Here is a 27086-nt window from a genome sequence, read left to right as displayed (position 1 = left end):
CGATCTAATTGAAACCTGCCAGGTATATTGCTGGGGACCTGAGGATGTGCCTTTTCAAGGTTTGATATTAATCGGACAAGTGGTTCCCAAGTTATGGCCATTTATTTACCAAACCAATGACAGGATACGGTGCTATGACGTCACGATTGCCGTCAATTTTTTTTTTTTGCACGTACGGGCACGCGAGAGCGAAGGAACGGCCTGTGTGGTTGTTGTTTCCCGCACGTGGTTTGAAAGTATATATATATATATATTTTTTTTTTCACATACGGCCACGCACGTACGGGCACGCACTAGTATTAACAACAATAATAAGAGTAGTACATTTGGCAATAATAATAACAAACGTATAATTCCCACCCTGGCCCAAGCACATGTTCCCACAGTACGGCAGGCACGTTTGCCACAAAGCTGTGAAGACGAATGAAAATTTCGTCCAACGGACCAACGGACCCACGACACGAGTAATGAAAACAACTCGGATCATGCCGCCTGCACGTGGTGCTCAGATTGTGTAAAAACAAATTTCAATTTGCTCTTCCAATTTTTAGATCCTCGTGGTGGATCTCGAGGTCTTACTCACGTTGTTGTTCTTCATCATCTTCTTCTTGTGGACTTTTTTTTGTTTCACAGCCTACAGTTTTCATCGAAACTTCCTGAAACTTGGCATATATTAGTAAAAATACCCTGCGCAGACACTCACCATCTCCGATTTTGAAAATTCCTCCTCGAAAAAAAGGTTATGACGTCATAATATCTCCGCTAATATAAATCGCCTAAAAATGATCTCCGAAACTGGGCAAGCTTTTTGAATTCTGTTTGCCGGAATCGAACGGGGTATTAGCACAGATAATTTATCACAAACCTGATACATCACAATGACGTCATATTCGTTTTTATGACGTCATCATTAAGAGGACGAGGATCTTAGCTCATTTGAGGTTGTCATCAAAATTTTTTTGCATTCAAATTGATTAAAAAATATAATTGATTACAAAGCGCTTCGTGATGCTACATGAAGGAGGAAAAAAAAATCAATAAGACAGATAACTTTTGTATTTTCATCCTTCACTTACAAGTTCGTAAGGGGAGAACATGTAATGCTCATGATAATGTTTCTTAAATCTGATTAGTATCTTTTAATTCCAATTTCCCACTTTCAGGGCGCATTCGCCAAAGCTTTAGTGCGGTGTATAGCTTGCATTCGTTGTTATGTTCGGACATCGTTCCAATTTTCCATGACTCTCATAAAATATCCAATTTGCACTTTGCTGTTACAACTAACTCTTGTCGGATATGGGGAATCGGAAAAATGTTCAAGAAACTTTATATTCAATTGCTCAAATGTCGAGGTTTAATGGCTGTCTTATAACTGTGGAGTATATTTTTTACATTTTCGTGAATCCTTGGTGATTGCATACTTGCATATCAGTGCTGTTTTACTTCCTTGTTTCAAGTCTTTCATTGGCGTTCTTTAAAAATCCCAACTGGCCGCTTGGGGGCACTGGGACCGATTGGTGCGGTGTATTCCAGTTCCGACTAGTGAGTGAGTGAGTTGGTTGGTTGGTTCGTTGGTTCGCTGGTTCGCTCGCTGGTTGGTTGGTTGTGCATGGACTCATCGGCGTTTCCAGGCTCATGCTCCGAGGTGCCATGTGTGAGTAACAATCCATACCGCACGCTGTAGTTACCGACTGTACACTATGATTGTTCTTGTTTGCTGAGCCACCTTTTCCTTGCGTGGGCCCCAAGGTCCACGCTGCCTTGCTCGAAACAAAGGAATGTCCTCCGTCTTCTTTCAGCATGATTGTTCTTTATCTCCACCGTCATTTGTTTCCCCTTTCGCACCTTCAGTTATTTTCCTTGTTTGTATTTTATTAAAAAAAAAATTCACCTCTACCATCCTCACCACCTGCACGCGCGTGTTGCGGTCACGAACACCGCACGTGCACAATATTACAACTACCTGATAGCGGCCTCCTTTGTTGTTATTCCTGAAGGGCCTTGGGCCTGGGTAGCAGCTGCGTACAAACAATAATACTGTGTGTGCCGTGATTGGTGGGCATGTGCATCACGTTTTGAAGTTGAGATTTCTTGAATTTAATATGAACTACAATAATCATTTGATAACTTTCCCAATATTTATCGAAAATTCGTACAGTTGTAGTTGGCTCAGCATTCTGTTTATGTCTCGTGTGTGTGTGTGTGTGTGTGTGTGTGTGTGTGTGTGTGTGTGTGTGTGTGTGTGTGTGTGTGTGTGTGTGTGTGTGTGTGTGTGTGTGTGTGTGTGTGTGTGTGTGTGTGACAATTGAGGTGTGGGTGGACCGAGGGATTTGCAGAGAAGGAATTTATGAAGTTGATTATTGTGACAGACTTGGACACTCCTTCCTTCTGCCCAGGTAATTCTGGTTTGGACACTGATTTACGACTGCGGTATTGTATGGAGAGATGCCCTGAATCTCGACGTACCAGTATCTCCTGAGTATCGAGCAGATTTATGAGCCAAAATGTTTGAAGACCAGAAAATTTCCACAGGACCAGACCACTACTTCAGTGTAGTTTGTGATGGTGATCACGGTGGACACCTCTCACCTGTGCTTTATTTTCCATACTACGAGCGAGTGGAATCTGAGGTCCTATTGTCCACGAGTTATCAGATATCCTCGGAATGCTAAGTTTTTATACCTATTTCTCCCATGTTCTTCCTTGATGGGTTGCTTTACTTGAAAGTAGTGTTTCGGGCTCAGTCCTCTCGTTATGCATTTGTCTGATGCATAATCATCAGATATTGGCAGCCTGATGTTGGCTGAACGGTGAGGTGGCTGGACCGAGGCTAGACTGAGGGACTCAACGCTGGACCTGAACACCACTTAAGCACCACTTAAGAACTTGAGTTCAAGTTTCTGTCATACCGTTGAATGAACACCAGGTGGGTTGACTCAGCTTGTCATCCTTCCCAAGGTCAGCAAAATGAGCACCAGCTGATTAGTAATGGGGGGGGGGGGCACTGCGTTAGTGGCATAGCTGTGCCCCCCAGAAAATGATGCAGCCAAGCAGCCAAAGACTGCACACAAATTAATAAATAAAACAAATAGAAATTAAATAAATCATGGGACAATCCATTGAATGATTTTCAGATTTCTGTTTCATTGAAATTTGCCCTAAACAAGGTTGAGAGCTACAACATGTGGAAGGGCTATAGAGAAAAAAGAAGAGGAGTAAAAACTGACAAAACATTCACCTCGTCTTGAAACAAGGAAACCTCTTCAACGGACCACTGTACAGGAGGGGGTAATTTGGCCAGGCGATGGTAAGGCCAGTTCCCTGCCACTCCCATCAAGAAAACTGTGTGATATCCCTCAGCTGCTGGTACGGAGAAATATGCACTTGGTCATCGATATGGAACATGTATTTTTAATGTCAGGAAAGTCCCACAGTTCACTTCGTTCCTCCATTTAGTCTATTATGATCCGTTTAATCCATCAATGTATGTATATTGCCATCCTCTTTGATGGAGGCAGTCTTTTGAGATGCTGAACCTCATGCTCAACGATGACCTTTCTTTGGCGGACCACATCCAAAACAGGGCACTTCCTTGTGCCTTCTCTGTAGAGGCTAAGCTCTTTCTCAGTTATGTGGTGTCGGAATGTTATCGAGAGGAAGAGATGGGTGGGGCACGATTTTGGGATGTGGTGGGGGGTGGGGGGTGAGATTTTCTGGCGACTGGACATCTTTTCCACCACTGGAGAGAGGTTTCCATCGGGAGGATTCTGTTCGTGTGCATGGAGAGCTTCGTTGGAGCGGCATGCGCGTTCAGGTGAAAGAGTTCTGGTCAAGATGGTGCAAGTGCCAAGGCTAGACGTGTCCACCTTTGGTTTCATAACAAGCATGTATGATGCTGATTGATGGCTTGTGGGTCACTGAGTACGGCACAAGGAACAACCATTGCATGAGCTCAGATTGTGTTGCATGGAGCACCAGCTCTCTCCTTGTTATTTTGTCGGCCGGTTGGTTTTATTACGGGTTGAGGCAATATGTGAAGTTAAACTGCACCCGGAAGTGGTTGTACACCACATTATTTTGTGTAGTGTTTGTTTAAGACTGCTTAATGTGGTTAAAAAAGTTGATTTGTTAACATCGATTTTATAAAGTAGGAGTGTCCGTCTGTCATATATATATATATATATATATATATATATATATATATATATATATATATATATATATATATATATATATATATATATATATATATTCGTTATTTGGACTAGTAGATATCACGTCCTATGGATGGGTAGCAAAGGTGGTGTGGTGGTCTGTTCTGTGGAAGGCACGTGATAGCATTGGACCAACCATGTTCGGTGATGTACCTCAGGCTGTATAGCTAAGACTCGATGGCCTTGGCTTCACTTCCCCATCCCCTAATGTTTGCTCATTCGCTCGTGATAGCGAGCTAAAAAGTATAGCGATCCAGTCTGCACACTAATTACAATACAGCTGAGTTTCGTGGACCGTTGACGCTTTGGCTCGGAGTTAATAACAAACACTGAGCTCCATTATAGTATTGATAAAGAGTCTACATTTGTTTACCTAATGAGTGTTTGAATAAAGAGTCTGCATTTGTTTTCCTCACGAGTGTTTGTATAAAGGGTCTATATTTGTTTACCTCATGAGTGTTTGTATAAAGTGTCCATATTGGTTTACCTCATGAGTGTTTGTATAAACTGTCTATATTAGTTTACCTCATGAGTGTTTGTATTAAGTGTCTACATTGGTTTACCTCATGAGTGTTTGTATAAAGAGTCTATATATGTTTACCTCATGAGTGTTTGTATTAAGTGTCTATATTGGTTTACCTCATGAGTGTTTGTATAAAGTGTCCATATTGGTTTACCTCATGAGTGTTTGTATAAACTGTCTATATTAGTTTACCTCATGAGTGTTTGTATTAAGTGTCTATATTGGTTTACCTCATGAGTGTTTGTATAAAGAGTCTATATATGTTTACCTCATGAGTGTTTGTATAAAGTGTCTATATTTGTTTATCTCATGAGTGTTTGTATAAAGTGTCGAGATATGTTTACCTCATGAGTGTTTGTATAAAGTGTCCATATTTGTTTACTTCACGCGTGTTTGTATTAAGTGTCTATATTTGTTTATCTCATGAATGTTTGAATGAAGTGTCCATATTTGTTTACTTCACGAGTGTTTGTATAAAGTGTCTATATTTGTTTACCTAATGAGTGGTTTGTATAAAGTGTCTATATTTGTTTACCTCATGAGTGTTTGTATAAAGTGTCAATATATGTTTACTTCACGAGTGTTTATATAAAGTGTCTATATTTGTTTACCTCACGAGTGTTTGAAAAAGAGTCAAAATTATGAGGCAAACTGAGGGTTTATAAAAAGAGTCTATATTTGTTCACCTCACGAGTGTTTGTATAAAGAGTCTATATTTGTTTATCTCATGAGTGTTTGAAAAAGAGTTGAAATTGTGAGGAAAACTGAGTGTTTACAAAAAGAGTTTATATTTGTTCACCTCACGAGTGTTTGTATGAGGCGTCTATATTTGTTTATCTCATGAGTGTTTGTATAAAGTGTCTATATTTGTTTACCTCACGAGTGTTTGTATAAAGTGTCTATATATGTTTACCTCATGAGTTTTTGTATAAAGTGTCTATATTTGTTTACCTCACGAGTGTTTGTATAAAGAGTCTATATTTGTTTACCTAATGAGTGTTTGTATGAAGAGTCTATATTTGTTTACTTCACGAGTGTTTGTATAAAGTGTCTATATTTCTTTATCTCATGAGTGTTTGAATAAAGTGTCCATATTTGTTTACTTCACTAGTGTTTGTATAAAGTGTCTATATATGTTCACTTCACGAGTGTTTGTATTAAGTGTCCATATTTGCTTACCTCACGAGTGTTTGAAAAAGAGTCGAAATTATGAGGCAAACTGAGTGTTTATGAAAAGAGTCTATATTTGTTCACCTCACGAGTGTTTGTATAAAGAGTCTATATTTGTTTACCTCACGAGTGTTTGTATAAAGTGTCTATATTGGTTTACCTCATGAGTGTTTGTATGAAGTGTCTGTATATGTTTACCTCATGAGTTTTTGTATAAAGAGTCGATATTTGTTTACCTCATGAGTGTTTGTATTAAGAGTGTATATTTGCTTACCTCACGAGTGTTTGTATAAAGTGTCTATATTTGTTTATCCCATGAGTGTTTGAATAAAGTGTCCATCTTTGTTTACTTCACGAGTGTTTGTATAAAGTATCTATATTTGTTTACCTCATGAGTGTTTGTATAAAGTGTCTATATTTGTTTACCTCACGAGTGTTTGTATAAAGTGTCAATATATGTTTACCTCACGAGTCTTTGTATAAAGTGTCTATATATGTTTACCTCATGAGTGTTTGTATAAAGTGTCTCTTTCTGTTTACCTCATGAGTGTTTGTATAAAGAGTCTATATATGTTTACTTCACGAGTGTTTGTATAAAGTGTCTCTTTCTGTTTACCTCATGAGTGTTTGTATAAAGAGTCTATATATGTTTACCTCATGAGTGTTTGTATAAAGAGTCTATATTTGTTTACTTCACGAGTGTTTGTATAAAGTGTCTATATTTATTTACCTCATGAGTGTTTGTATAAAGAGTCTATATATGTTTACTTCATGAGTGTTTGTATAAAGAGTCTATATTTGTTGAACTCATGAGTATTTGTATAAAGAGTCTATATATGTTTACTTCATGAGTGTTTGTATAAAGGGTCTATATATGTTTACTTCATGAGTGTTTGAATAAAGAGTCTATATTTGCTTAACTCATGAGTGTTTGTATAAAGAGTCTATGTATGTTTACTTCATGAGTGTTTGTATGAAGAGTCTATATATATATATGTTTGCCTCATGAGTGTTTGTATAAAGAGTCAATATTTGTTCACTTCATGAGTGTTTGTATAAAGAGTCTATATTTATTTACCTCATGAGTGTTTGTATAAAGAGTCTATATCAGTTGACCTCATGAGTGTTTGTATAAAGAGTAGGGTGGTCCAAAAAAATGAAAGTTCGAATTTCTCGCGGGCATGTTTGCCAAATCGTTCTTGACGTTGAAAAACGCAAAGAAACAAAAATTAGCAGATTTGGAGGTGGTTTAGGGGTCCATCAAAGCCTCTCGACGGATTCATTACAATGTCACAATACTAATAGGAAAATGAAAGGAAAGAGCATAAAATGTTCTCATTGGGCAGTGGGCAACTGGCGGTCGGTGAATTTCTCCAATGGTTGATTCAAGAGGAACAGTTCCGTGCTTTTCCGTGTTGAACACGCCATACCCACTCACTCTGGGAATCAAAAAGAAGAAGAAAAAAATTAAAGATAAAAAAAAGAAAAATAAAAGATTACTTTTAACACCGACCGACAGCGAACCGAAAGCTCAACTGACGTCTCCCTCTCTCCCACTGACTTCTTTTCTCCCACCGGATGTAACAACTTCCTTCCTCTTGATGGACCCCGAAATATTTTTGGAACTGTGGCAAATTTGACCAGGAGTATTTTCTAGTCAGGTAGAACAAAATAATCAACATGCCCCAAGAATATTCAAATTTTGAATTTTTCCCTTATGATTTTGGACCACCCAAAAAGAGTCTATATTAGTTTACCTCACGAGTGTTTGTATAAAGTGTCTATATTTGTTTACCACACGAGTGTTTGTATAAAGTGTCTATATTTGTTTACCTCACGAGAGTTTGTATAAAGTGTCTATATATGTTTACTTCACGAGTGTTTGTATAAAGTGTCTATATTTATTTACCTCATGAGTGTTTATATAAAGTGTCTATATTTGTTTATCTCATGAGTGTTTGTATAAAGTGTCTATATATGTTTACCTCATGAGTGTTTGTATAAAGTGTCTATATATGTTTACCTCATGAGTGTTTGTCTAAAGTGTCTATATATGTTTACCTCATGAGTGTTTGTATAAAGTGTCTATATATGTTTACCTCATGAGTGTTTGTATAAAGTGTCCATATTTGTTTACTTCACGAGTGTTTGTATAAAGTGTCTATATTTATTTACCTCATGAGTGTTTATATAAAGTGTCCATATTTGTTTATCTCATGAGTGTTTGTATAAAGTGTCTATATATGTTTACCTCATGAGTGGTTGTATAAAGTGTCTATATATGTTTACCTCACGAATGTTTGTATAAAGTGTCTATACATGTTTACTTCACGAGTGTTTGTATAAAGTGTCTATATTTGTTTACCTCACGAGTGTTTGTATAAAGAGTCTATATTTGTTTACCTCACGAGTGTTTGTATAAAGAGTCAATATATGTTTACCTCACGAGTGTTTGTATAAAGTGTCTATATATGTTTACTTCATGAGTGTTTGTATAAAGAGTCTATATTTGTTTACCTCATGAGTGTTTGTATAAAGATCTATATTTATTTACTTCATGAGTGTTTGTATGAAGAGTCAATATTTGTTTACCTCATGAGTGTTTGTATAAAGAGTCTATATTTGTTTACTTCATGAGTGTTTGTATAAAGAGTCTATATTTGTTTACCTCATGAGTGTTTGTATAAAGTGTCTATATTTGTTTACCTCATGAGTGTTTGTATAAAGTGTCTATATATGTTTACCTCATGAGTGTTTGTCTAAAGTGTCTATATATGTTTACCTCATGAGTGTTTGTATAAAGTGTCTATATATGTTTACCTCATGAGTGTTTGTATAAAGTGTCTATATATGTTTACCTCATGAGTGTTTGTATAAAGTGTCCATATTTGTTTACTTCACGAGTGTTTGTATAAAGTGTCTATATTTATTTACCTCATGAGTGTTTATATAAAGTGTCCATATTTGTTTATCTCATGAGTGTTTGTATAAAGTGTCTATATATGTTTACCTCATGAGTGGTTGTATAAAGTGTCTATATATGTTTACCTCACGAGTGTTTGTATAAAGTGTCTATACATGTTTACTTCACGAGTGTTTGTATAAAGTGTCTATATTTGTTTACCTCACGAGTGTTTGAAAAAGAGTCAAAATTATGAGGCAAACTGAGTGTTTATAAAAAGAGTCTATATTTGTTCACCTCACGAGTGTTTGTATGAAGAGTCTATATTTGTTTACCTCATGAGTTTTTGTATAAAGAGTCTATATTTATTTACCTCATGAGTGTTTATATAAAGTGTCTATATTTGTTTATCTCATGAGTGTTTGTATAAAGTGTCTATATATGTTTACCTCATGAGTGTTTGTATAAAGTGTCTATATTTGTTTACCTCACGAGTGTTTGTATAAAGTGTCTATACATGTTTACTTCACGAGTGTTTGTATAAAGTGTATATATTTGTTTACCTCACGAGTGTTTGAAAAAGAGTCAAAATTATGAGGCAAACTGAGTGTTTATAAAAAGAGTCTATATTTGTTCACCTCACGAGTGTTTGTATAAAGAGTCTATATTTGTTTACCTCATGAGTTTTTGTATAAAGAGTCTATATTTTTTTACCTCATGAGTGTTTATATAAAGTGTCTATATTTGTTTATCTCATGAGTGTTTGTATAAAGTGTCTATATATGTTTACCTCATGAGTGTTTGTATAAAGTGTCTATATTTGTTTACCTCACGAGTGTTTGAATTTTTCCCTTATTATTTTGGACCACCCAAAAAGAGTCTATATTAGTTTACCTCACGAGTGTTTGTATAAAGTGTCTATATTTGTTTACCACACGAGTGTTTGTATAAAGTGTCTATATTTGTTTACCTCACGCGAGTTTGTATAAAGTGTCTATATATGTTTACTTCACGAGTGTTTGTATAAAGTGTCTATATTTATTTACCTCATGAGTGTTTATATAAAGTGTCTATATTTGTTTATCTCATGAGTGTTTGTATAAAGTGTCCATATTTGTTTACTTCACGAGTGTTTGTATAAAGTGTCTATATATGTTTACCTCATGAGTGTTTGTCTAAAGTGTCTATATATGTTTACCTCATGAGTGTTTGTATAAAGTGTCTATATATGTTTACCTCATGAGTGTTTGTATAAAGTGTCTATATATGTTTACCTCATGAGTGTTTGTATAAAGTGTCCATATTTGTTTACTTCACGAGTGTTTGTATAAAGTGTCTATATTTATTTACCTCATGAGTGTTTATATAAAGTGTCCATATTTGTTTATCTCATGAGTGTTTGTATAAAGTGTCTATATATGTTTACCTCATGAGTGGTTGTATAAAGTGTCTATATATGTTTACCTCACGAATGTTTGTATAAAGTGTCTATACATGTTTACTTCACGAGTGTTTGTATAAAGTGTCTATATTTGTTTACCTCACGAGTGTTTGAAAAAGAGTCAAAATTATGAGGCAAACTGAGTGTTTATAAAAAGAGTCTATATTTGTTCACCTCACGAGTGTTTGTATGAAGAGTCTATATTTGTTTACCTCATGAGTGTTTGTATAAAGTGTCTATATTTGTTTACCTCACGAGTGTTTGTATAAAGTGTCTATATTTGTTTACCTCACGAGTGTTTGTATAAAGTGTCTATATTTGTTTGCCTCACGAGTGTTTGTATAAAGAGTCTATATATGTTTACCTCACGAGTGTTTGTATGAAGAGTCTATATTTGTTTACTTCATGAGTGTTTGTATAAAGAGTCTATATTTGTTTACCTCACGAGTGTTTGTATAAAGAGTCAATATATGTTTACCTCACGAGTGTTTGTATAAAGTGTCTATATATGTTTACTTCATGAGTGTTTGTATAAAGAGTCTATATTTGTTTACCTCATGAGTGTTTGTATAAAGATCTATATTTATTTACTTCATGAGTGTTTGTATGAAGAGTCAATATTTGTTTACCTCATGAGTGTTTGTATAAAGAGTCTATATATGTTTACTTCATGAGTGTTTGTATAAAGATCTATATTTATTTACTTCATGAGTGTTTGTATGAAGAGTCAATATTTGTTTACCTCATGAGTGTTTGTATAAAGAGTCTATATTTGTTTACCTCATGAGTGTTTGTATAAAGATCTATATTTATTTACCTCATGAGTGTTTGTTTAAAGAGTCTATATTTGTTTACCTCATGAGTGTTTGTTTAAAGAGTCTGTATTTGTTTACCTCATGAGTGTATAAAGTGTCTATATTTATTTACCTCATGAGTGTTTGTATAAAGATCTATATTTGTTTACCTCATGAGTGTTTGTTTAAAGAGTCTATATTTGTTTACCTCATGAGTGTTTTGTTTAAAGAGTCTATATTTGTTTACCTCATGAGTGCTTGTTTAAAGAGTCTTTATTTGTTTACCTCATGAGTGTATGAAGTGTCTATATTTGTTTACCTCACGAGTGTTTGTATGAAGATCTATATTTATTTACCTCATGAGTGTTTGTATAAAGCGTCTACATTAGTTTACCTCACAAGTACTTGTATTTTGTTTTAATAATGGTGTTGTATGAATTTGTGATTGGAATGATGTTGTTTGGAATGAAAATATGTAGAGATTGGGATTAAAGCACAATGAGGAAATTATGTGAGGCTTTCCGTCGTGACATTCACGGATTCGGCATTTGTTGATTTGCCATTGTGACATCATCAAAATATTCCCCACCAATTCTGTTAAGGTGAGCTGCAGTAAATTTTTTGTGCATGTTCTTCACGAGTCAGCTGTCTCACCTTCTCCCTTGCATGTCCCGGGTCCCCCACTCGTTATATCAATCTTTGCAACTCTAGAAGCTGTCGTGGCATGCTGTGGTTGCGAGTCCCATGATACTGAGTTGCTCATCGATGTATTTTGTGGAATGTGGGGGGTTATGGCATTTTGCGCAAGTCCATGCAGCCCAATTATTGGCACGTCCTTTGTTGTTTCACTTTTGTAATCATCAGTTAAGCACTCCAGCTGTTTTCATCTTGTAACGTTGTGTAAACCTGCCCTACTCACCAAACTCTCTTCCCATGGTATGCAAGGCCATCTCCACTCATGGCTCGCAGACTTCCTCTCCTGTCACAGTCAACGTGTGGCCCTAAATGGAGTTCTTTCATCCCCTCTTCCTGTCCAGGCTGGAGTTCCTCAAGGTAGCGTTCTGGGCCCTGTTCTTTTTCTGGTTTTCATCAATGATCTCTCGGACTCTCTGGAAAATCCTCTATATCTCTTTGCTGATGACTCCACCCCCTGCCGTACCATCTGTCATCCCTAAGACCAGCAAGCAGCAGCTTCTTCGCTCACTGCAGATCTGGATAAAATCACAAACTGGTCCAACATGTGGAACATGTCTTTCAATCCGGGCAAATCTCACACTCTCACTATGTCTCTTCGAAAGGACCATTTAGAACCCCCCCTCCCCCCCATCCACTTTCTCAACAATCCTCTGGAAGAAGTCTTTTCTTTCAAGCTTCTGGGTCTCACTATCTGCCATGACCTTTCCTGGGAAAGTCACATTTCCAACCTCGCCTCCAAAGCCAGTCGCCGACTGGGAATCCTCCATCGTGCAAAGTCCTTCCTCGGCCCTCTTGAGCTCCTGACCACTTACAAAGCTTTTGTCCGTAGCCTGATGGAGTACTGCTCTCCCCTCTAGGCTGGTGCCCCTGCCTCCCACCTTTCTCGGCTTCACTCTTTCGAAACCAGGGCATTTAGGATCATCGGCATCTCCCGCAATGAAGCTGAGTCTTTGGGCCTCTCGCTCAATCACCGCAGGTTGGTTGGTGGTCTTTCTGTCTTCTACCGTTTCCTCTCCAGCCTTACCCCCCCTGCTCTCTCTGCGATTTGTCCCCACCATATTTCCACAGGGCGCTCAAGGTCCGCCAAAACCCCCTTCTGGTGAAACTACCAAAATCACGAATCGCTGCTCATCTTCACTCTTTCATTCCTCTTTTTTCCCGCCTTTGGAATAAACTTCCTCACTCTATTCATTCCAATTCTTCCCTCCAGGCTTTGAAAACAGCTGTTCACCACCACCTCTTATCATCCCCCATCCAAATCCTCGATCTTTTCTACCCCCGATAATCCACCCAAGCCCACTTCCTTCAATTCCCCTGCTTTCCTTCTTGAAAGTCCCTGTAATGTCCATCTTCTCTTCCCCATGTTCCCCGTCCCGTACCTCTCCCTTCCACAGATCTCCTAATGTGTCTGTTCCCCACTGTTTTTTCCCTCCCACTCCCGCCCCTCTTGTCTCATGCCCCCTTGCTGTGCGTTGTGTTTTAGCTCTCATACGAGCCTCGACAAGGTATACAAAAAAAAAAAAACCCAATGGCTGAATTCAAATTGCAATGGAACAAGGCTCCTCACTCTGGACTGGTGCTGTTGCTTCCTGTCTTATGCCATCCATTTCATTGGCATAAACAGATAGGATACCAAGTCTCTTGGTGAGCAAAAAGTAGACACTAAGGTAGGTTGCTGGCTTTGCTGTTATTTGCCATCTCTCTCCTGGTTTTGCTCCTCCAGGCCACATGCATTCTATCAGAAGCCCATACCCATCCCTGAATCTTGAGTTCAATTGCCATTTTATGATTTCTTCCCATCTCTTCTCTCATCTGTGGAACTTTCTTTCCAAGCTTCTCATGCCCTTTTTCTTGTCTTTCAAGACTGCTACCTAACCACCTCCTCTACTTTTTCCTATTGTCTCATATTTCTACGTCTGAGGTTTTTATTGTATCCTGCCCCTCCCTATTCCATCTCTAGGCATCGCGTGGCGTCATCGCCGGGCACCTGAGCTGCCCGCGATGACTTGCGCTGAAAGGGCATACTCGGTTTTCACTCCATTTGTTTGTTTTTTCGTTTGTTTACTTGCTTTCTTGTTTTTGTCCAGGTGATATGTCAGCCATCCTTTGAACTAGGAAGCTGAAATTTAGGGACAAAAGTGAAGATGCTCTTTGGCAAACATGCTATTTTTATTTTATTTTTTGATTAATCAATCAATTGATTCATTACTTAATTACTATTGATTTATTATGTTTATTATTATTTTTTTTATATCTCATCTGGGCAATATATCAGGCACCTTTTGAGCTGGGAAGCTGATATTTAGCCATGACGGTGAACAAGTGATTTGGCTCTAAATCGTATTGTTGATTTGTTGATTTATTGATTTATTATTCCTTTTTCCACTAATTACTTAATTTTCAAGAAGTTGCAGATTCAGATGAAATGGTGGTGGTTTTGGTGTGCTATTTGCAAATTGATTAAGAAATTAAATTTTAGGATTATCATTTATTTATTTATTACACAAATAATTTAATCAATTGATTATTGTACACAGTTCCCTCCCAATTCTGTCTGCATGTGCGGCACAGCGGCACCTCCGGTCACCGAAGGTGCCCCTGCCATGTTGTGCCCTGGAGGATATGTTATTTATTTATTTGGCATGGGGGCGGTGTACTTTGAACATACTTGTTTTTAATTTTTTTAAATGCTGCCCCACCTTTCCTTACCACTTTTATCCTCATGCTGTAGTGCATCTGCGCTCTTGTGTATTCATTTCCCCTTTGCCCCACTTTCTCCATCATTTGTTCTCTTTTTCTACCCTTCCATGAGCCTTGGAATTTGTATTAAAATGAAAAAGGGGAAGATTGGGGAAGGAAAAGGAAGAACTCTGATTTTGAGCAAGGACTTTGGATTTAATCACCATGACACAAATTTTGGGTTGGCAGTATGGTGTTGTTGTGCGCACTCGCGTCTTAGCCATGTAGCCTGGGTTTGAATCCCGGCCCACCTATAAACTGTCATCCTGGTGTTTCACAGGCAGGGTGACTTATCAATGTGTGTGCCTGGAAGTTTCCCACTGTGTCCTTCATGAATAGTCGGCAAGCTATTGCTGGCACTTTGAACAAATTACAAATTCCTGCTTTGACTTCCTTCGCCGGAGTGGCGACCCATCCAGGATTGTAGCTTAGTAATTGCTACGGCAGCACCAACACTTTCCATAGGGCATGGCACATGATGATGATGATGATGATGATGATGATGATGATGATGATCATGAGACAAATTTCAGGTTTCAAAATAACCCTAGATATTGAAAATGTAATTATAGCATAACAATCTTGTTATATAAGCTTCCTTGTCACTAATGAGCAAGTCATTGTGATCTGTATGTTGTTGTTACTTAATGTGTGATGACAACAGAGCTACACAGTTCATCATACCTCTTGAGCATGAATTTTGCTGGTTCAGTATGGATAATAGTGCAGTTTGGCCATTCACAAGAAGAAGAAGAAGAACATAAAATTAAATATAATAATTATGGATATGTGTTTAAATGCCAGCACTTCCTACATCCCCTCAAGATGCCTTGGGAGACCAGAGTCACTGATTGGCTTGCAAAAGTGTGACTCGATGGTGAAAGTCATCCATTGTTGGGAAAGCAAAACAGACCTGTGGGATTGTGCTGGTGGTCACGGTTGAGCATAGTGGGGGTTATTCACCAAACATGGTTGTAACATTTAAATCGGTGCTGTTGTGGCAAAGCATTGGTCATGGTTGCACACCTGTGAGCCGACCAAACCATGGCAGAGATCACTGGTGGAGAGAGGCGCTGAGCAGGCCACAGGCAGGTGTAGAAGTTAAATGTTCCAGAATTTGAAAATAATTGTGACAAACCATCACCTGAAAGTGTTCATGTGAGCCCCGAGCTAAAACTCCTTGGTTCGCAGACGAGCTCTGATGGTGACTTGTGGGAGACGCGTGAATCATGTCAACTGTTTCACTTCATGATCCATGACACTACTTTCTTTCGGTCATGATTAGCTGTGAAACTGCTCCCTTTGTTTTGTGTGGCTGTGCAACGGTGGTTTGCTGATAAACAGACACCGCATCACGTCTGTCACACTTCAATCTTCATCGTTCACGTCATTTTAATTTCAAGTTATCTTGTTGTTTGGCCGAGGCATGCTTTTTACTCTTTTGGTTGACCACTATATATTCTCATGAGCATGCTCACTAATTGACAATGTGCTGCTACACACATGGCTCAATGGTTTGTGCTCAAGTCTTTGTTTGCTTCATGCCATTGTCACATGGTGTGTGTGTGTGTGTGTGTGTGTGTGTGTGTGTGTGTGTGTGTGTGTGTGTGTGTGTGTGTTGTGTTTTTGAGTTGGTTACTAAGGAGTGGTGGTGGTGGGAGTTGGATTTTCAGAGGAGTGAAGTTTCAGATTGTGTTGTGTGAAGATGGGTGCGATGGGGATGAAATGAATTACGTGAGCAGTTTGGCAGTCGAAGGATGAATTGTGGGAGGAAGAACAGTGAGATTGGAGGTAGGGGTTGGGGGGGGGGTGTTATGGTTGGAATGCAGAGATTTTGGCATGAAGAGGCTTGTCCACTCTAATAGCTTGAGAGTTGGACATAAATGCAAGCAAACAACACTGTAAGTAGGTCTCGCAGCCATTTTTGCAGACATACCTCAGTACTCTATCCAAAGCTTGGCAAATGTGTCTGTCCTTCCTAGTTCTAGTTGAAAGTTTGTAGATTCGCCAATGTTGTTGAAATGATAGACACGTGAGCCATTTCTCCTGTTTTATGTATTTACTTTTTCATTTAACAGGTGTTCTTCTATTTGAACTCATTCTGTTTACGCTTTTTGAATTTGACGCCATTGTCAAAGTTGTGAAGACTTTTCTATTTACGTTTCTTGACGTGTAACTTTGCCAAGCCGCGCACAATGTCTCTGCTGGTCACCCATGCTGCACACTGCACCAAATCGTTTCTGCATGCCCAGGGCAGCATCGGGTCGAGGATGTTCAAATCGGCCTCACTCGCACGTTACGTGTAGTATCAAGTGGTATTGCTTGACCTTTGTTGTGTGCTTTTTCATCAAACATTAGCAAAACGATCATCAAAGACTTCAGCAGCTAATCCCGCAAAGAGGGCTCATAAAGCCTCAACTAATTTGTCTTTAGTGTTTAGTTTGGTTGTTGTTGGCTGACCGGAAATTATTGGCGAGAAATGCATCCTCGATTTATAACGTTATTCAAATGGGAAAACTGCTTTTGATTTCTGCTTTTTCGAATTACGAAAGGGCTTTCAGGAATGCATCTTGAGCACAAATAGGGGACCAAGTGTTTTATTTTTTTTGCTTGTTGCTCTTCATATTGTTTTATCAACAAACCTTGTGATTACAGTGAAGCAGCTTGCTTTCTCAACATGGAAAGGTAATCAACTGAGGAAAATTTCAGTTGATTTTGTACAACTCGCAACAAGTGTGTATCTCATCCTGGGGCATTCCAGGAAACACCAGCTTGTAGACCTCAAGGTTGAGCTGTCTAAGTCATGGTGTTCTCGAGTTTGTGTTCCCCTCCATCCTGTTACACACTTTAAACCGCATTTCTGCAGATTCTGCCTGAGATTAGGTGGAATATTTAAGCTCTGAATTTTTTTTTTCCTTCTCAATGTTGTGTACTCACCCGATCCCACTATGTTACCGTCTTACCAACTCGTATCCATTGCCCACTGGACTTTATAGCCTTCTCACCCAAAAAGGTAGAGAAAGATCTTTCCAGCCTTGACCCTGCTTTCGTGACGGGCCCAGATGGCATCAGTGCCTTGTTCTCTGATTTCCATCTTCTCAAATCCTGCTGTGCCGTTCTTGCTCCCTCTCTATCTGCCATATTCAGTCTCTCATTCTCCCTTGACCACCTTCACTTTCCATGGAATTTAGCAAACATCACTCTCGTTTACACGAAAGGATATTTTCTTTTGAACCAATCAACTACAGACTAGTGAGTTTGCCTCCAATAACAATAAGTGATGAAATCCATCATTATTGCTGGTGTTTCATCTTTCCTCTTCAAAAAGCCTGATCTCTGACCATCAGTTTGGAGTCCACCCTTGTCATTGAACTCTGGATGTGCTGCTGCCTTTCTCCAATGGTTGGAAGCCCTAAATCTCAATTGAGAAGTCAGGATCGTCTCCTTGGACATATCTTGGCCATTCATCCCAGTCTGGCATTCTGCTTTGCTTGCCAAGCTCTGCCTGTGGCATTGATGGCAACCTTCGCTCCTGGATTTCTGACTTCTTCTACTCACACAGTGAACTTGTTGCTATCCATGGGACATTCTTCTCGTTTCTCCCCTCTCCCAAGGGAGGCTGGAGTTCTCAAAGGTTGTTTCTTGAGACGAGTCTTGTTCCTCATTTTTGTAAACTTCCTCTCTGGTGCTCTGGAACAACCTCTTTTCCTTTTTACAGATGACTCCACATTGTGTCATCCAGTACCCTGTCCCTCTGCAAGGCAGACAGCAGCTGCATCACTTTCTGTTGTTGCTGGAATTGATGAGGTGCGTCTGATAAATGAGCATGTTCTTTAATCTTGGAAAATCTCACTGTCTCACCCTATCCCTCCAGAATGATCAACAAGTGAACCCACCTGTCAATTTCCATGGTCTACCACCAGAAGTTGTTGATTCCCTTGAACTTCTTGGCCTCACTATCAGCCGCGACCTCTGCTCGCCCAACTTCATAGCAAAGCTCGCCTGCAAAGACAGCCATAGACTGGGCATCGTTTGGCGATGCAAGTCTTTCCTTAAGAAATCAGACATATTCAGTCCACAATGACCTTTATTCATTGCTCAATACAGTACTGCTCTCCACTATGGGTTGGCACTCCAGCCTCACATCTCTCCTGGACTCTGTGAAATCGAAAGCTCAACATTATTGGAATCTCCTGCAATGAGGCAGAAGCACAGATTGTGTCGCTTTCACATTGTAGGTCCTTATGATCCCTTTTTCTTTTCTTTTTCTTTTCTTTTTATTAGTCTATTCTCCAACATTGCTCCCTCGGCTCTCTCAGTCCTCAGACCTTCCCCAGGAATTTTGGGATCTTCCCGTAACCCTCTCTTAATTAACATTGCAAAATCCAGTCTCACTGCACACCGTGGCTCCTTTGTTCCTCACTTCTTTGTTTGTGAAACCTTCCCTCCCATCCATCCCTCCAGAGCCTCAAGCAGGCAGTGCATCGTTGCCTCATGTCATCCCCCATCCTGACCCATGATATTTATTACCCCTATTAACTCCTCCCAACCCAACTTTCTTACTTGATGGTTTCACTGTTTCCTCCCCTCCCCTCTCTTTCTCTCTCTTCTTTTCCTATGCATTCATTCCCTTGGTTGTGCTCAAATGTTGTTGCCCCACTACCCCACCTTCAGTTCAACCTTGCTCTTCCATGAGCCTCACTCTTGGAGAGAGATACTTATGTTCATAATAAGTGTGTGTGTCTGACATTCTGTTCCACCAGTTGGTTGGCCAGTTTTCCTGACTCCACCCACAATTTATTATTTCATGAAAAATCTTACGGCCACAAAGACGTCTCAGAGTTGTCATATTCACAATCGCTATGCCCTCCTTATAAGTTTTCCCCCTTAATTGTAAAACTACCAAAGTGACAATTAAGAGGATTTTCAGCCAATTGGTGTCACAGGTCTTGTGAAGATTGGCCTCAGTGATAGAGGCAGCTGTCTGTTTTCTTGTACACCACCCAAATAACTGTGGCATTCTCTCAAGCAGCGTTTAACCATGTCATGAAAAATTTGTCTGAGGTCATTACTTATTTTTCACGATGTGTGTGTATATATGCATCAGGAAGATGATAATTGGTTTCGGGTCACATTGTCACATATCTTTTCCGCATATCTCGTGGGATTGTGAGTTGGACAGGTGACCATGACAGTTGGGGAGTGGGTTTGAAGGCTTGAAATGAGGATGGGGATTAGCATTCTCTCAGGCAGGGCTTAAACCCATGTCATTATTGAAGGTCTTTGTCTCAGGTCATTGTTTACTTTCAACGATGTGTAGCCTGTAGGATACATATATGCATCAGGAAGAAGAGTTTTGGTTTTGGGTTGTTTATTTACTTTATTACCACGTATCTTTTACACATATCTCACGAGATTGTGAGTTGGACAAGTGACTATGGCGGGCCATGACCTGCTCATGGTCACATGCCTTTAACACGCATCTCGTGAGATTGTGAGCTGACGGACTGGGAATGGAATTGACACCTTAGGATTGAGAGGGGGAGGGTGAGGATGTGGGGTTCGGAGGCAGAGGTTGAGGACTTTGGGTTTGTGAGGGGGTGGGGGAGGGAGGGGCGAGTTGAGGACTTGAAGTCACATTTCACATTACTTGGAATTTCCGTGGGTACTTACGAGTCGATAGATAACACTGGGGAACAAATTTTTTTCTTATTATTTGTTGGATGAGATTTTTCAACTTATTCTATGTATTTTTTCAACGCTGATTTCAAATCTGAAATCCGTTTTCCTCAACATGCTCGAGTTTTCATGCAATTTTAAACTTGCGATTTTCGCAAAAAAGGACACCCATTGCTATTTGCACTAGGGATAACTTGAGAACTAGGGGTGCGATTTCGGACTTTAGTGGAAATATACGATGCCTAAACTGCTAAATAACTATAGACCGTATTCGTTTTGCTGCTAACGATTTGCTCACGATTTATTTGACATCAATTTTCTTTATCTTTATTGATATTTATCTTTATTGATATTGTTGTAGTTTTCCGCCGGTGCGTCGCCACGAGCACGACCACCAGATGGAGCAGTGGAGTCGCCTCGGCTCGATCGCCCAGAATTTCAGATCGCCGGCCCGGAAAAGTCGGGGTCGACGGGTCCTGGTTATTTTGGACCGAAATCCGCCAATGGGTAGACCACGTGCGGTAGGGTTAATTGCCAACTTCAATTAACCTAATTACCCACGTGGTCCAGCTACCGGGGAATTTCACCCTCGACGAAACACGTACGGAAACTAGCCGCTTAAACGAGCCCGTTCCGTGTGCGATGCCGAGCGGTTTCAATCGCCAAGTTACGTCGGCCCGATTATCTCGTTACCGTGGCCCAATGGTCACTTAATCCCTCACACGCACGACACACCCAGTCAATGGCAGAAATTGACACGACGAGCTGAGTACATTTATTAACAATAATGGGGGGAATTGGGGGAGCACGCAAGAGGCAGAACTGAACCAACTAAAAGAAATGCAAGGTGAACATTTATACAGGCAAAAATACTCATGTAGTTCACTACTTACTGGACGGGGCCCACGAACACACATACGCACACACACCCAAGAAAAGTTGCGGCTGGAGCCTTTATTCGGCCTTCAGCTCAGAGGACAGGGGAGCTGAGGACCAGGATGGCTGGCTACCTCGCCGCCAACGCGCAGCTGGGCGATCCCGCCTTCCAGGAGCTCCGGTCGCCGGGGACTCGCGCGGTGCAACCGCAGCCGGCCGAGGTGAGCCGAAGTGATCGCCCAGGCTCGAGATCACGCGGAGGAGGAGGAGATGGCGACACTGGGAGCGTTCTCCCTTTCTCTTGGCTGGCTGGCTCCCTCCAGAACTCGTACGCGACCACCTTGCCAGGACCGGAACGAGAGAAACGACGACCGCGCCAGACCCAGAACAGAACGAACTCTAGTGCGCAGACCGCGCTATTTTTTATCTCCCCTGCTTTGAAGGGGGGGGGGGCTCCTCGCAACTCCGCCCTCTCCCGTCGCGGGCCCAGATTGGCTGAGTGGCGGTCACCCCACCCACTGCATGCCGATTGGTCGAGGGCCACCACGTGGCTCCTCCCCGAACTCTGCCTTCTCCACACCGGACGACCTTCTGCGCATGCGCCCTCGTCATTCCTCTCATTCGCCAAAACGGGTGGCAAACCCCCCAATTGGCCAGGTGGCGTGGTGACATCACTTGGACCCGCCCCTAGCACAGGAAGCCGAGCAACATGTCTCTGCAGGGCTCCGCCTACCCCTGACGTCAGCCAGAGTGAGGTGAGGGAAGCGAAGCGAAGGCGAGGGCAATGTGGTGTGGTCGGCGGTGATGTCGGTGGTGTGAAAATAAACGAAAGGAAAACCTATTTAAAACAACTTCACAGTGCAGGAACATTTAATTACCCATTAGACTAGGGTCGGTACCCTAAATGACAACATTTACTTACCGAGATAACTAATCTATAGGACCTGAATGTCTGTGTGCTTATGGCTTCCAGATTCGCAACAATATATATTCTTTAACTTTATGTTTTTCTTTGTTTCAGATCTGATCATGGCTTCTTCAATAAGACATAAATGTGTAAATAATCCTGATGCATTCTGTTATGTATGTGGCTGCTACACACTACTCCGTCAAAAGCGCAATATAACATCGTTTGTAAGGCGTGCTTATAAAGCCTATTTTGATGTTCCCCTTGGCGACCAAGACAAGAAATGGGCTCCTCATATTGTATGTCATAATTGTGAAGAAATGCTTCATGATTGGACAAAAGGAAAATGAAAGGGTCTGCCTTTTGGAGTTCCCATGGTTTGGCGAGAACCCAAGGACCACGTAACTGACAGCTATTTTTGCCTGGTCAACACAAAGGGTTTCGGCAAGAAAAAACCGGCAAAAGATCTCCTATCCCTGTATTCCCTCAGCAATTCGACCTACTCCGCACTCTGAGAAACTCCCCGTTCCAGTCTTGAATGGTTTTGTCTTATCTGAAGATGAAGGCAGTGAACATGATCAGCAAGAGCACGAGGGTCGTGATGACGGGCTTCAAGAAATGGTTTCAGAATCCGAAGCCTCCTCATCTGATACCAAACAGTCATCAGTCCCTCAGCAGTTTAGCCAACCGGAATTTAATGACTTAGTGAGTGATTTGGGGCTCTCCAAGAAAGCAGTTGAGGTATTAGCCTCCAGGCTGCAAGAAAAAAAATCTACATGACCACTCTGCAAATGTTTCATATTTCCGAAAGCGGGACCAGATCTTTGTCGCCTTTTTCTCAGAAGACAAACAGTTTGTTTACTGCCACGATATCCCAGGTCTTCTCAGGCAATAATTAGGTGTTATTTCGTATAATCCAACAGAATGACGATTATTTCTGGATACCTCTAAGCGCAGCCTCAAGTGTATTCTCTTGCACAATGTTTATGGAGCGATTCCGGTTGGTCACTCAGTGCATTTGCGAGAAGAACATAATGACATAAAAATGGTCATTGACTGACTCAAATATCATGAGCACAACTGGATCATTTGTGTGGACCTGAAAATGGTCAACGTTCTCCTTGGTCAACAGAAAGGCTTCACAAAGTTTCCATGCCATCTCTGCATGTGGGACAGCCGAGCTTGAGAGAAACACTGGATCCAGGAGTAGCCCATCCATGAAACTCTGGAAGCAGGCATGCCAAACATTGTGAATGACCCAATCGTCAGCCGAGAGAAGATCATTTTTCCCCCACTCCATATCAAGCTCGGCTTGATGAAACAGTTCGTGAAGACATTGAGTACTGATGGTGAATGTTTTCAACATATAGTTTCTGCTTTTCCTGCTTTGTCTTTCGAGAAGATCAAAGCAGGTGTGTTCGATGGACCTCAAATTCGTGCCCTTGTACGTGATGAGGAATTTGTAAGGAAGATGAATGACAAGGAGAAGACAGCGTGGCTGTCTTTCGTCTTAGTTATACATAACTTTCTTGGTAACAAAAAGGCAGATAACTATGACTTTCTGGTTACTAGAATGCTTTTGGCTTTTCGCGATCTTGGGTGCAACATGAGTGTCAAGCTCCATTTCCTGAATAGTCACCTTGATCAATTCCCTGAGAACCTTGGGGCTGTAAGTGAGGAACAGGGAGAGCGCTTCCATCAGGACCTCATGACGATGGGAGAGCGCTACCAAGGGCGATGGGACAAAAATATGATGGCAGACTACTGCTGGAGCATCAAACGAGATTGCCCTGTGGAAGTCCACAAACGCAAGAGCTGCAAGCGCAAATTCTTGCCTGAATAGGACCTATTTGAACTTTGCATTCCATCCTTATCAATTGTTCTGAATCACCTATCATCTTTATGTCGAAATATATGATAATTTAAATTTGCTTTTAATTCAAGTTGTAACTTACCAAATAAATGTTGATAATGGTGGATTGCAAAAAATCTAGAGCTTACAGAGAGAAACTAACTTCAGATTTGAATTCAGCACACTCAAATTAGGTAAGATCAAGTACTGGTATCAATGCAACAAAAACTTTGTTCCCCAGTGAATATGATTTGATCTTCATAAATATTTGACTTTTAATGCACTTCTCCATGCCTGCAGGTTTACAATTGATGTGAAAGTGACTTTTAACTAAATACAATGTATAAGCTCACTTAAAAAGAATTTTGCTGTCAAATGCATTGTTTTGTTTTTCTGTGTGGTTATCAGTGGAACGAGAGCCAAACAAAAGAAAAGTGAAGCCAGTTCAGACACAGCTTCTTGATGCAAACCTTGGGTACGACAGCTCGGATGATAGTGATTTCCAAGTTGAAGATGCATCTGGTGAGTTTTTGTGAAGTAAATCTTTTCCTTTTTTATTTTTATTTTTTTCCTAAAGTGAAGTACTTAAGTGAATTTTGTTGATCAATTTATTGTATTTTGTGCATCATATATATGTAATTGTTACGCCACGGGGTTTGAGGTTTGCCACCCGGGGAGGCGCAAGATTTCCTCCCGAACACCCAGTCCTGAGGCCACAGAGCGTGGATAACTCCACACTTCGGCAGGTTATTCAGCAACCATGAACTCTGATTGGGACTGCTAATCCTGGCAGGGTGTCACTACTTTGCGTGGTTACCATGTCTTTTGACTACAATGTCAAGGGGGGCTTGTACCCTCTGCATACTTGTCTTATCTTGCTGATCAGGTGCAGCTGAGTGGAGCTGCCAAGTATCCACTGGCTAATGTGTGGAGTCTGTTGGTGGGGTATAACTTCCCGGTTAACACGATGTGCCGACGATGCTAGACCAATGGAGGAAAAGACACTACAAATTATGTACATTTCTAATGCAAACAATTTATTACAGCAAGGGTAAGGAAAGGTATGTGTAGCAATAAGCAAGGGATTTAATACAAAAGATCTGTACAGAAAGGATTGGTGAAGTGCAGAAAAAAGAGACACAATTATTTACAAATACAAGACAGACAGTGCAGTTATCCTGATCTTAAAACTTCTGCAATCTTAATTGTGCTAACAAAACAGGCACGGTCACAATCATTCCCTGAGAAAATGAGAGATAGAGAGATATTGAGGTGGTTTCGACCTCTCGATTACTAGGCGAGGTTGATGGACCGATGCAGACTCAATCACGAAGGAGGGGGAACGGAGGAGGAAAACTGAGGGTGTCTTTAGTGCAGAGTCGGAGGGAGGTGTGGTGAAGGGAGGTGTGCACATGAAGTGTGGCGAGGAAGGTGCAAATATGTTGATCAAGGGGGGTTGGACTAAAACTAAAGAACGTGCAAGAAGATAGTCCTAAAGTGAAGTGGAAAGTGATCTGCACATGTGAATGCTAATGTTGTCTAAATTGCGCCCGGTCTGGCATCTGGCTTTCCCGTTTGTTCTGCACTCTGCTCCGTTCCGCCTGCTCTGTTGTTCACTGCACTGTGACCCCAATAAGAACGTGCAGCCAAAGAACCAAGCCATTTTTCATAATCCCCTCATGGGAGAGGCGCTTGGGAGCGGATCAGGTGGAGCGAAGGATGTTTTCCAGCGCCCTCATTGGTGTACGAACAACTATCCCAGCGCTGGCTTCGGTGGCAGAAATGGCCTCACTCACCCTGAACTCTGCCACATGATTAATCTCTGAGGTTAACGTGGTGCCAGGGTTTTCTGTGGCGCTCTCCGGCCATGAACACACACCGGAAACCCAATGGGGACCATAATTGAGTGGAGCACTCGGACTATCCACATGACGTAGAACGGAGTGTTGCGCACTTTTTTTTTTTTTTGTATACCTTCTCGAGGCTCGTATCAGAGCTAACACACAACGCACAGCAAGGGGGGCACTTGCACTCCAAGATGGACACGAGAATGTCCAGATCCTAGTGTCTGTAATGGTATGCCATGCTCTTCACCCCCCCTTCCCCCCATTCCCTGTTGGTCTGAAAGGGAGTTGTGGTCGTCGGTGGTGGTGACTGTGGCTGAAGTGTTTGTGGGTTATGGCGTGGTGGTTTGTCATGGTTGTGGATGTTAATGGTGATGCTAAGCGAGCTTGGTTTGTGGTCCAATGGTGTGGTGATTTTTAGCTCAACTGGAACCGTAGTTCTGGGGAGCTTTGGGAAGGCACGTTGTCTGTCCTGTCCATCCACAAATACTTGCAACTTCTTCTCTGAAACTGCACAAACGGTTTCAATGAAACTTTAACACAGCATTCATCACCGTGTATGTACCAAAGTTTGTTCATGGCATTAAAAAGAAAATGGGGCTCCAAGGTGGTCTATGGGGGTTGCCCCACCCCCCAAGAGGTATTTGCTTTCTTCTCAGAAACTAAATACATAATTCTGATTAAACTTGACTACAACCTTCATCGTGCATGATTTACGAAAGTTTGTTCATGATTTTAGAAAAATCAGGGTCTAAGAGGGTGTGAGGGGGGTGACCCCCCCAAAATACTCTACTGGTCAAAAGTTTTAGAACACCCCTGTTTTTCAGTTTTTACTGAAATTTAAGCAGTTCAAGTCCAGTAAATAACCTGAAATGGTACAAAGCGAAGCGGTAAACTGCCAGGGGTTAAAAAAAGAAGTTTAGGTTACCAAAAACTGAAAAATAATGTAAATTTCAGAGTTGTTAAAAGAGGCCCTTTTCAGGGAACAAGTAATGGGTTGGCAACTGCAGCAATGAAAGTAAATTAAGCCTTGAAAGTTGATGCAAACGATTCCTACAGGTGTCCCAACTTTTGTTGATTAGTTACAATTGATGTATAAAAGTTGGATATCTGTATCATATTGGATATCTGCTCTCTCTGTATAAAAGCAGTGTTGGAACAGACTGTGTTGCTGCACCCTCGGAAGCATTATTTGGACAATATTGCACTGCAGGAAGTAGTATATTGCTATCATAATGGTGAGAAAAAGACAATTAACAAAGGAAGACAGACAGACCGTTATAACTCTTAAAAGTGTAGGTCTTTCCTTTCGAGAAATTGCAAAGTTAGCCAAGGTGTCAGTGAGTACAGTTTCTTACACCATCAAAAGGCACTTGGAAACTGGAGGATACTCTGACAGAAAGAGGTCTGGCAGACCCAAAGCCACAACACAATCAGAAGAAAAGTTTC

General features: G+C 40.8%; 1 protein-coding gene across 9 annotated transcripts in view; it reads left to right on the top strand.

The window, feature by feature from the left end:
* The first annotated feature begins 1498 nt into the window (after nt 1–1498).
* The window catches only part of PHF14 (PHD finger protein 14), a 333451-nt gene continuing 307863 nt past the window's right edge, over nt 1499–27086 (top strand). For 8 of the 9 annotated variants that reach the window (XM_085873144.1, XM_085873141.1, XM_085873143.1 and 5 more), the window contains exons 1-2: nt 16222–16270; nt 24202–24315. In XM_085873144.1, coding sequence (XP_085729270.1) covers nt 16237–16270; nt 24202–24315 — 148 coding nt within the window. In that variant the 5' untranslated portion in view covers nt 16222–16236. Of the gene's footprint in view, nt 1655–16221; nt 16271–24201; nt 24316–27086 lie in introns of those variants that run through there. The other variant, XM_085873138.1, reaches the window with a different exon arrangement.

Source organism: Eptatretus burgeri, chromosome 3, assembly GCF_056783735.1.
Source record: "Eptatretus burgeri isolate ZD-2024b chromosome 3, Ebu_testis_v1, whole genome shotgun sequence".
Taxonomy (NCBI): domain Eukaryota; kingdom Metazoa; phylum Chordata; class Myxini; order Myxiniformes; family Myxinidae; genus Eptatretus; species Eptatretus burgeri.
The sequence above is the reverse complement of the archived record's forward strand: the minus strand, read 5'-3'. Positions and strand labels throughout refer to the sequence as shown.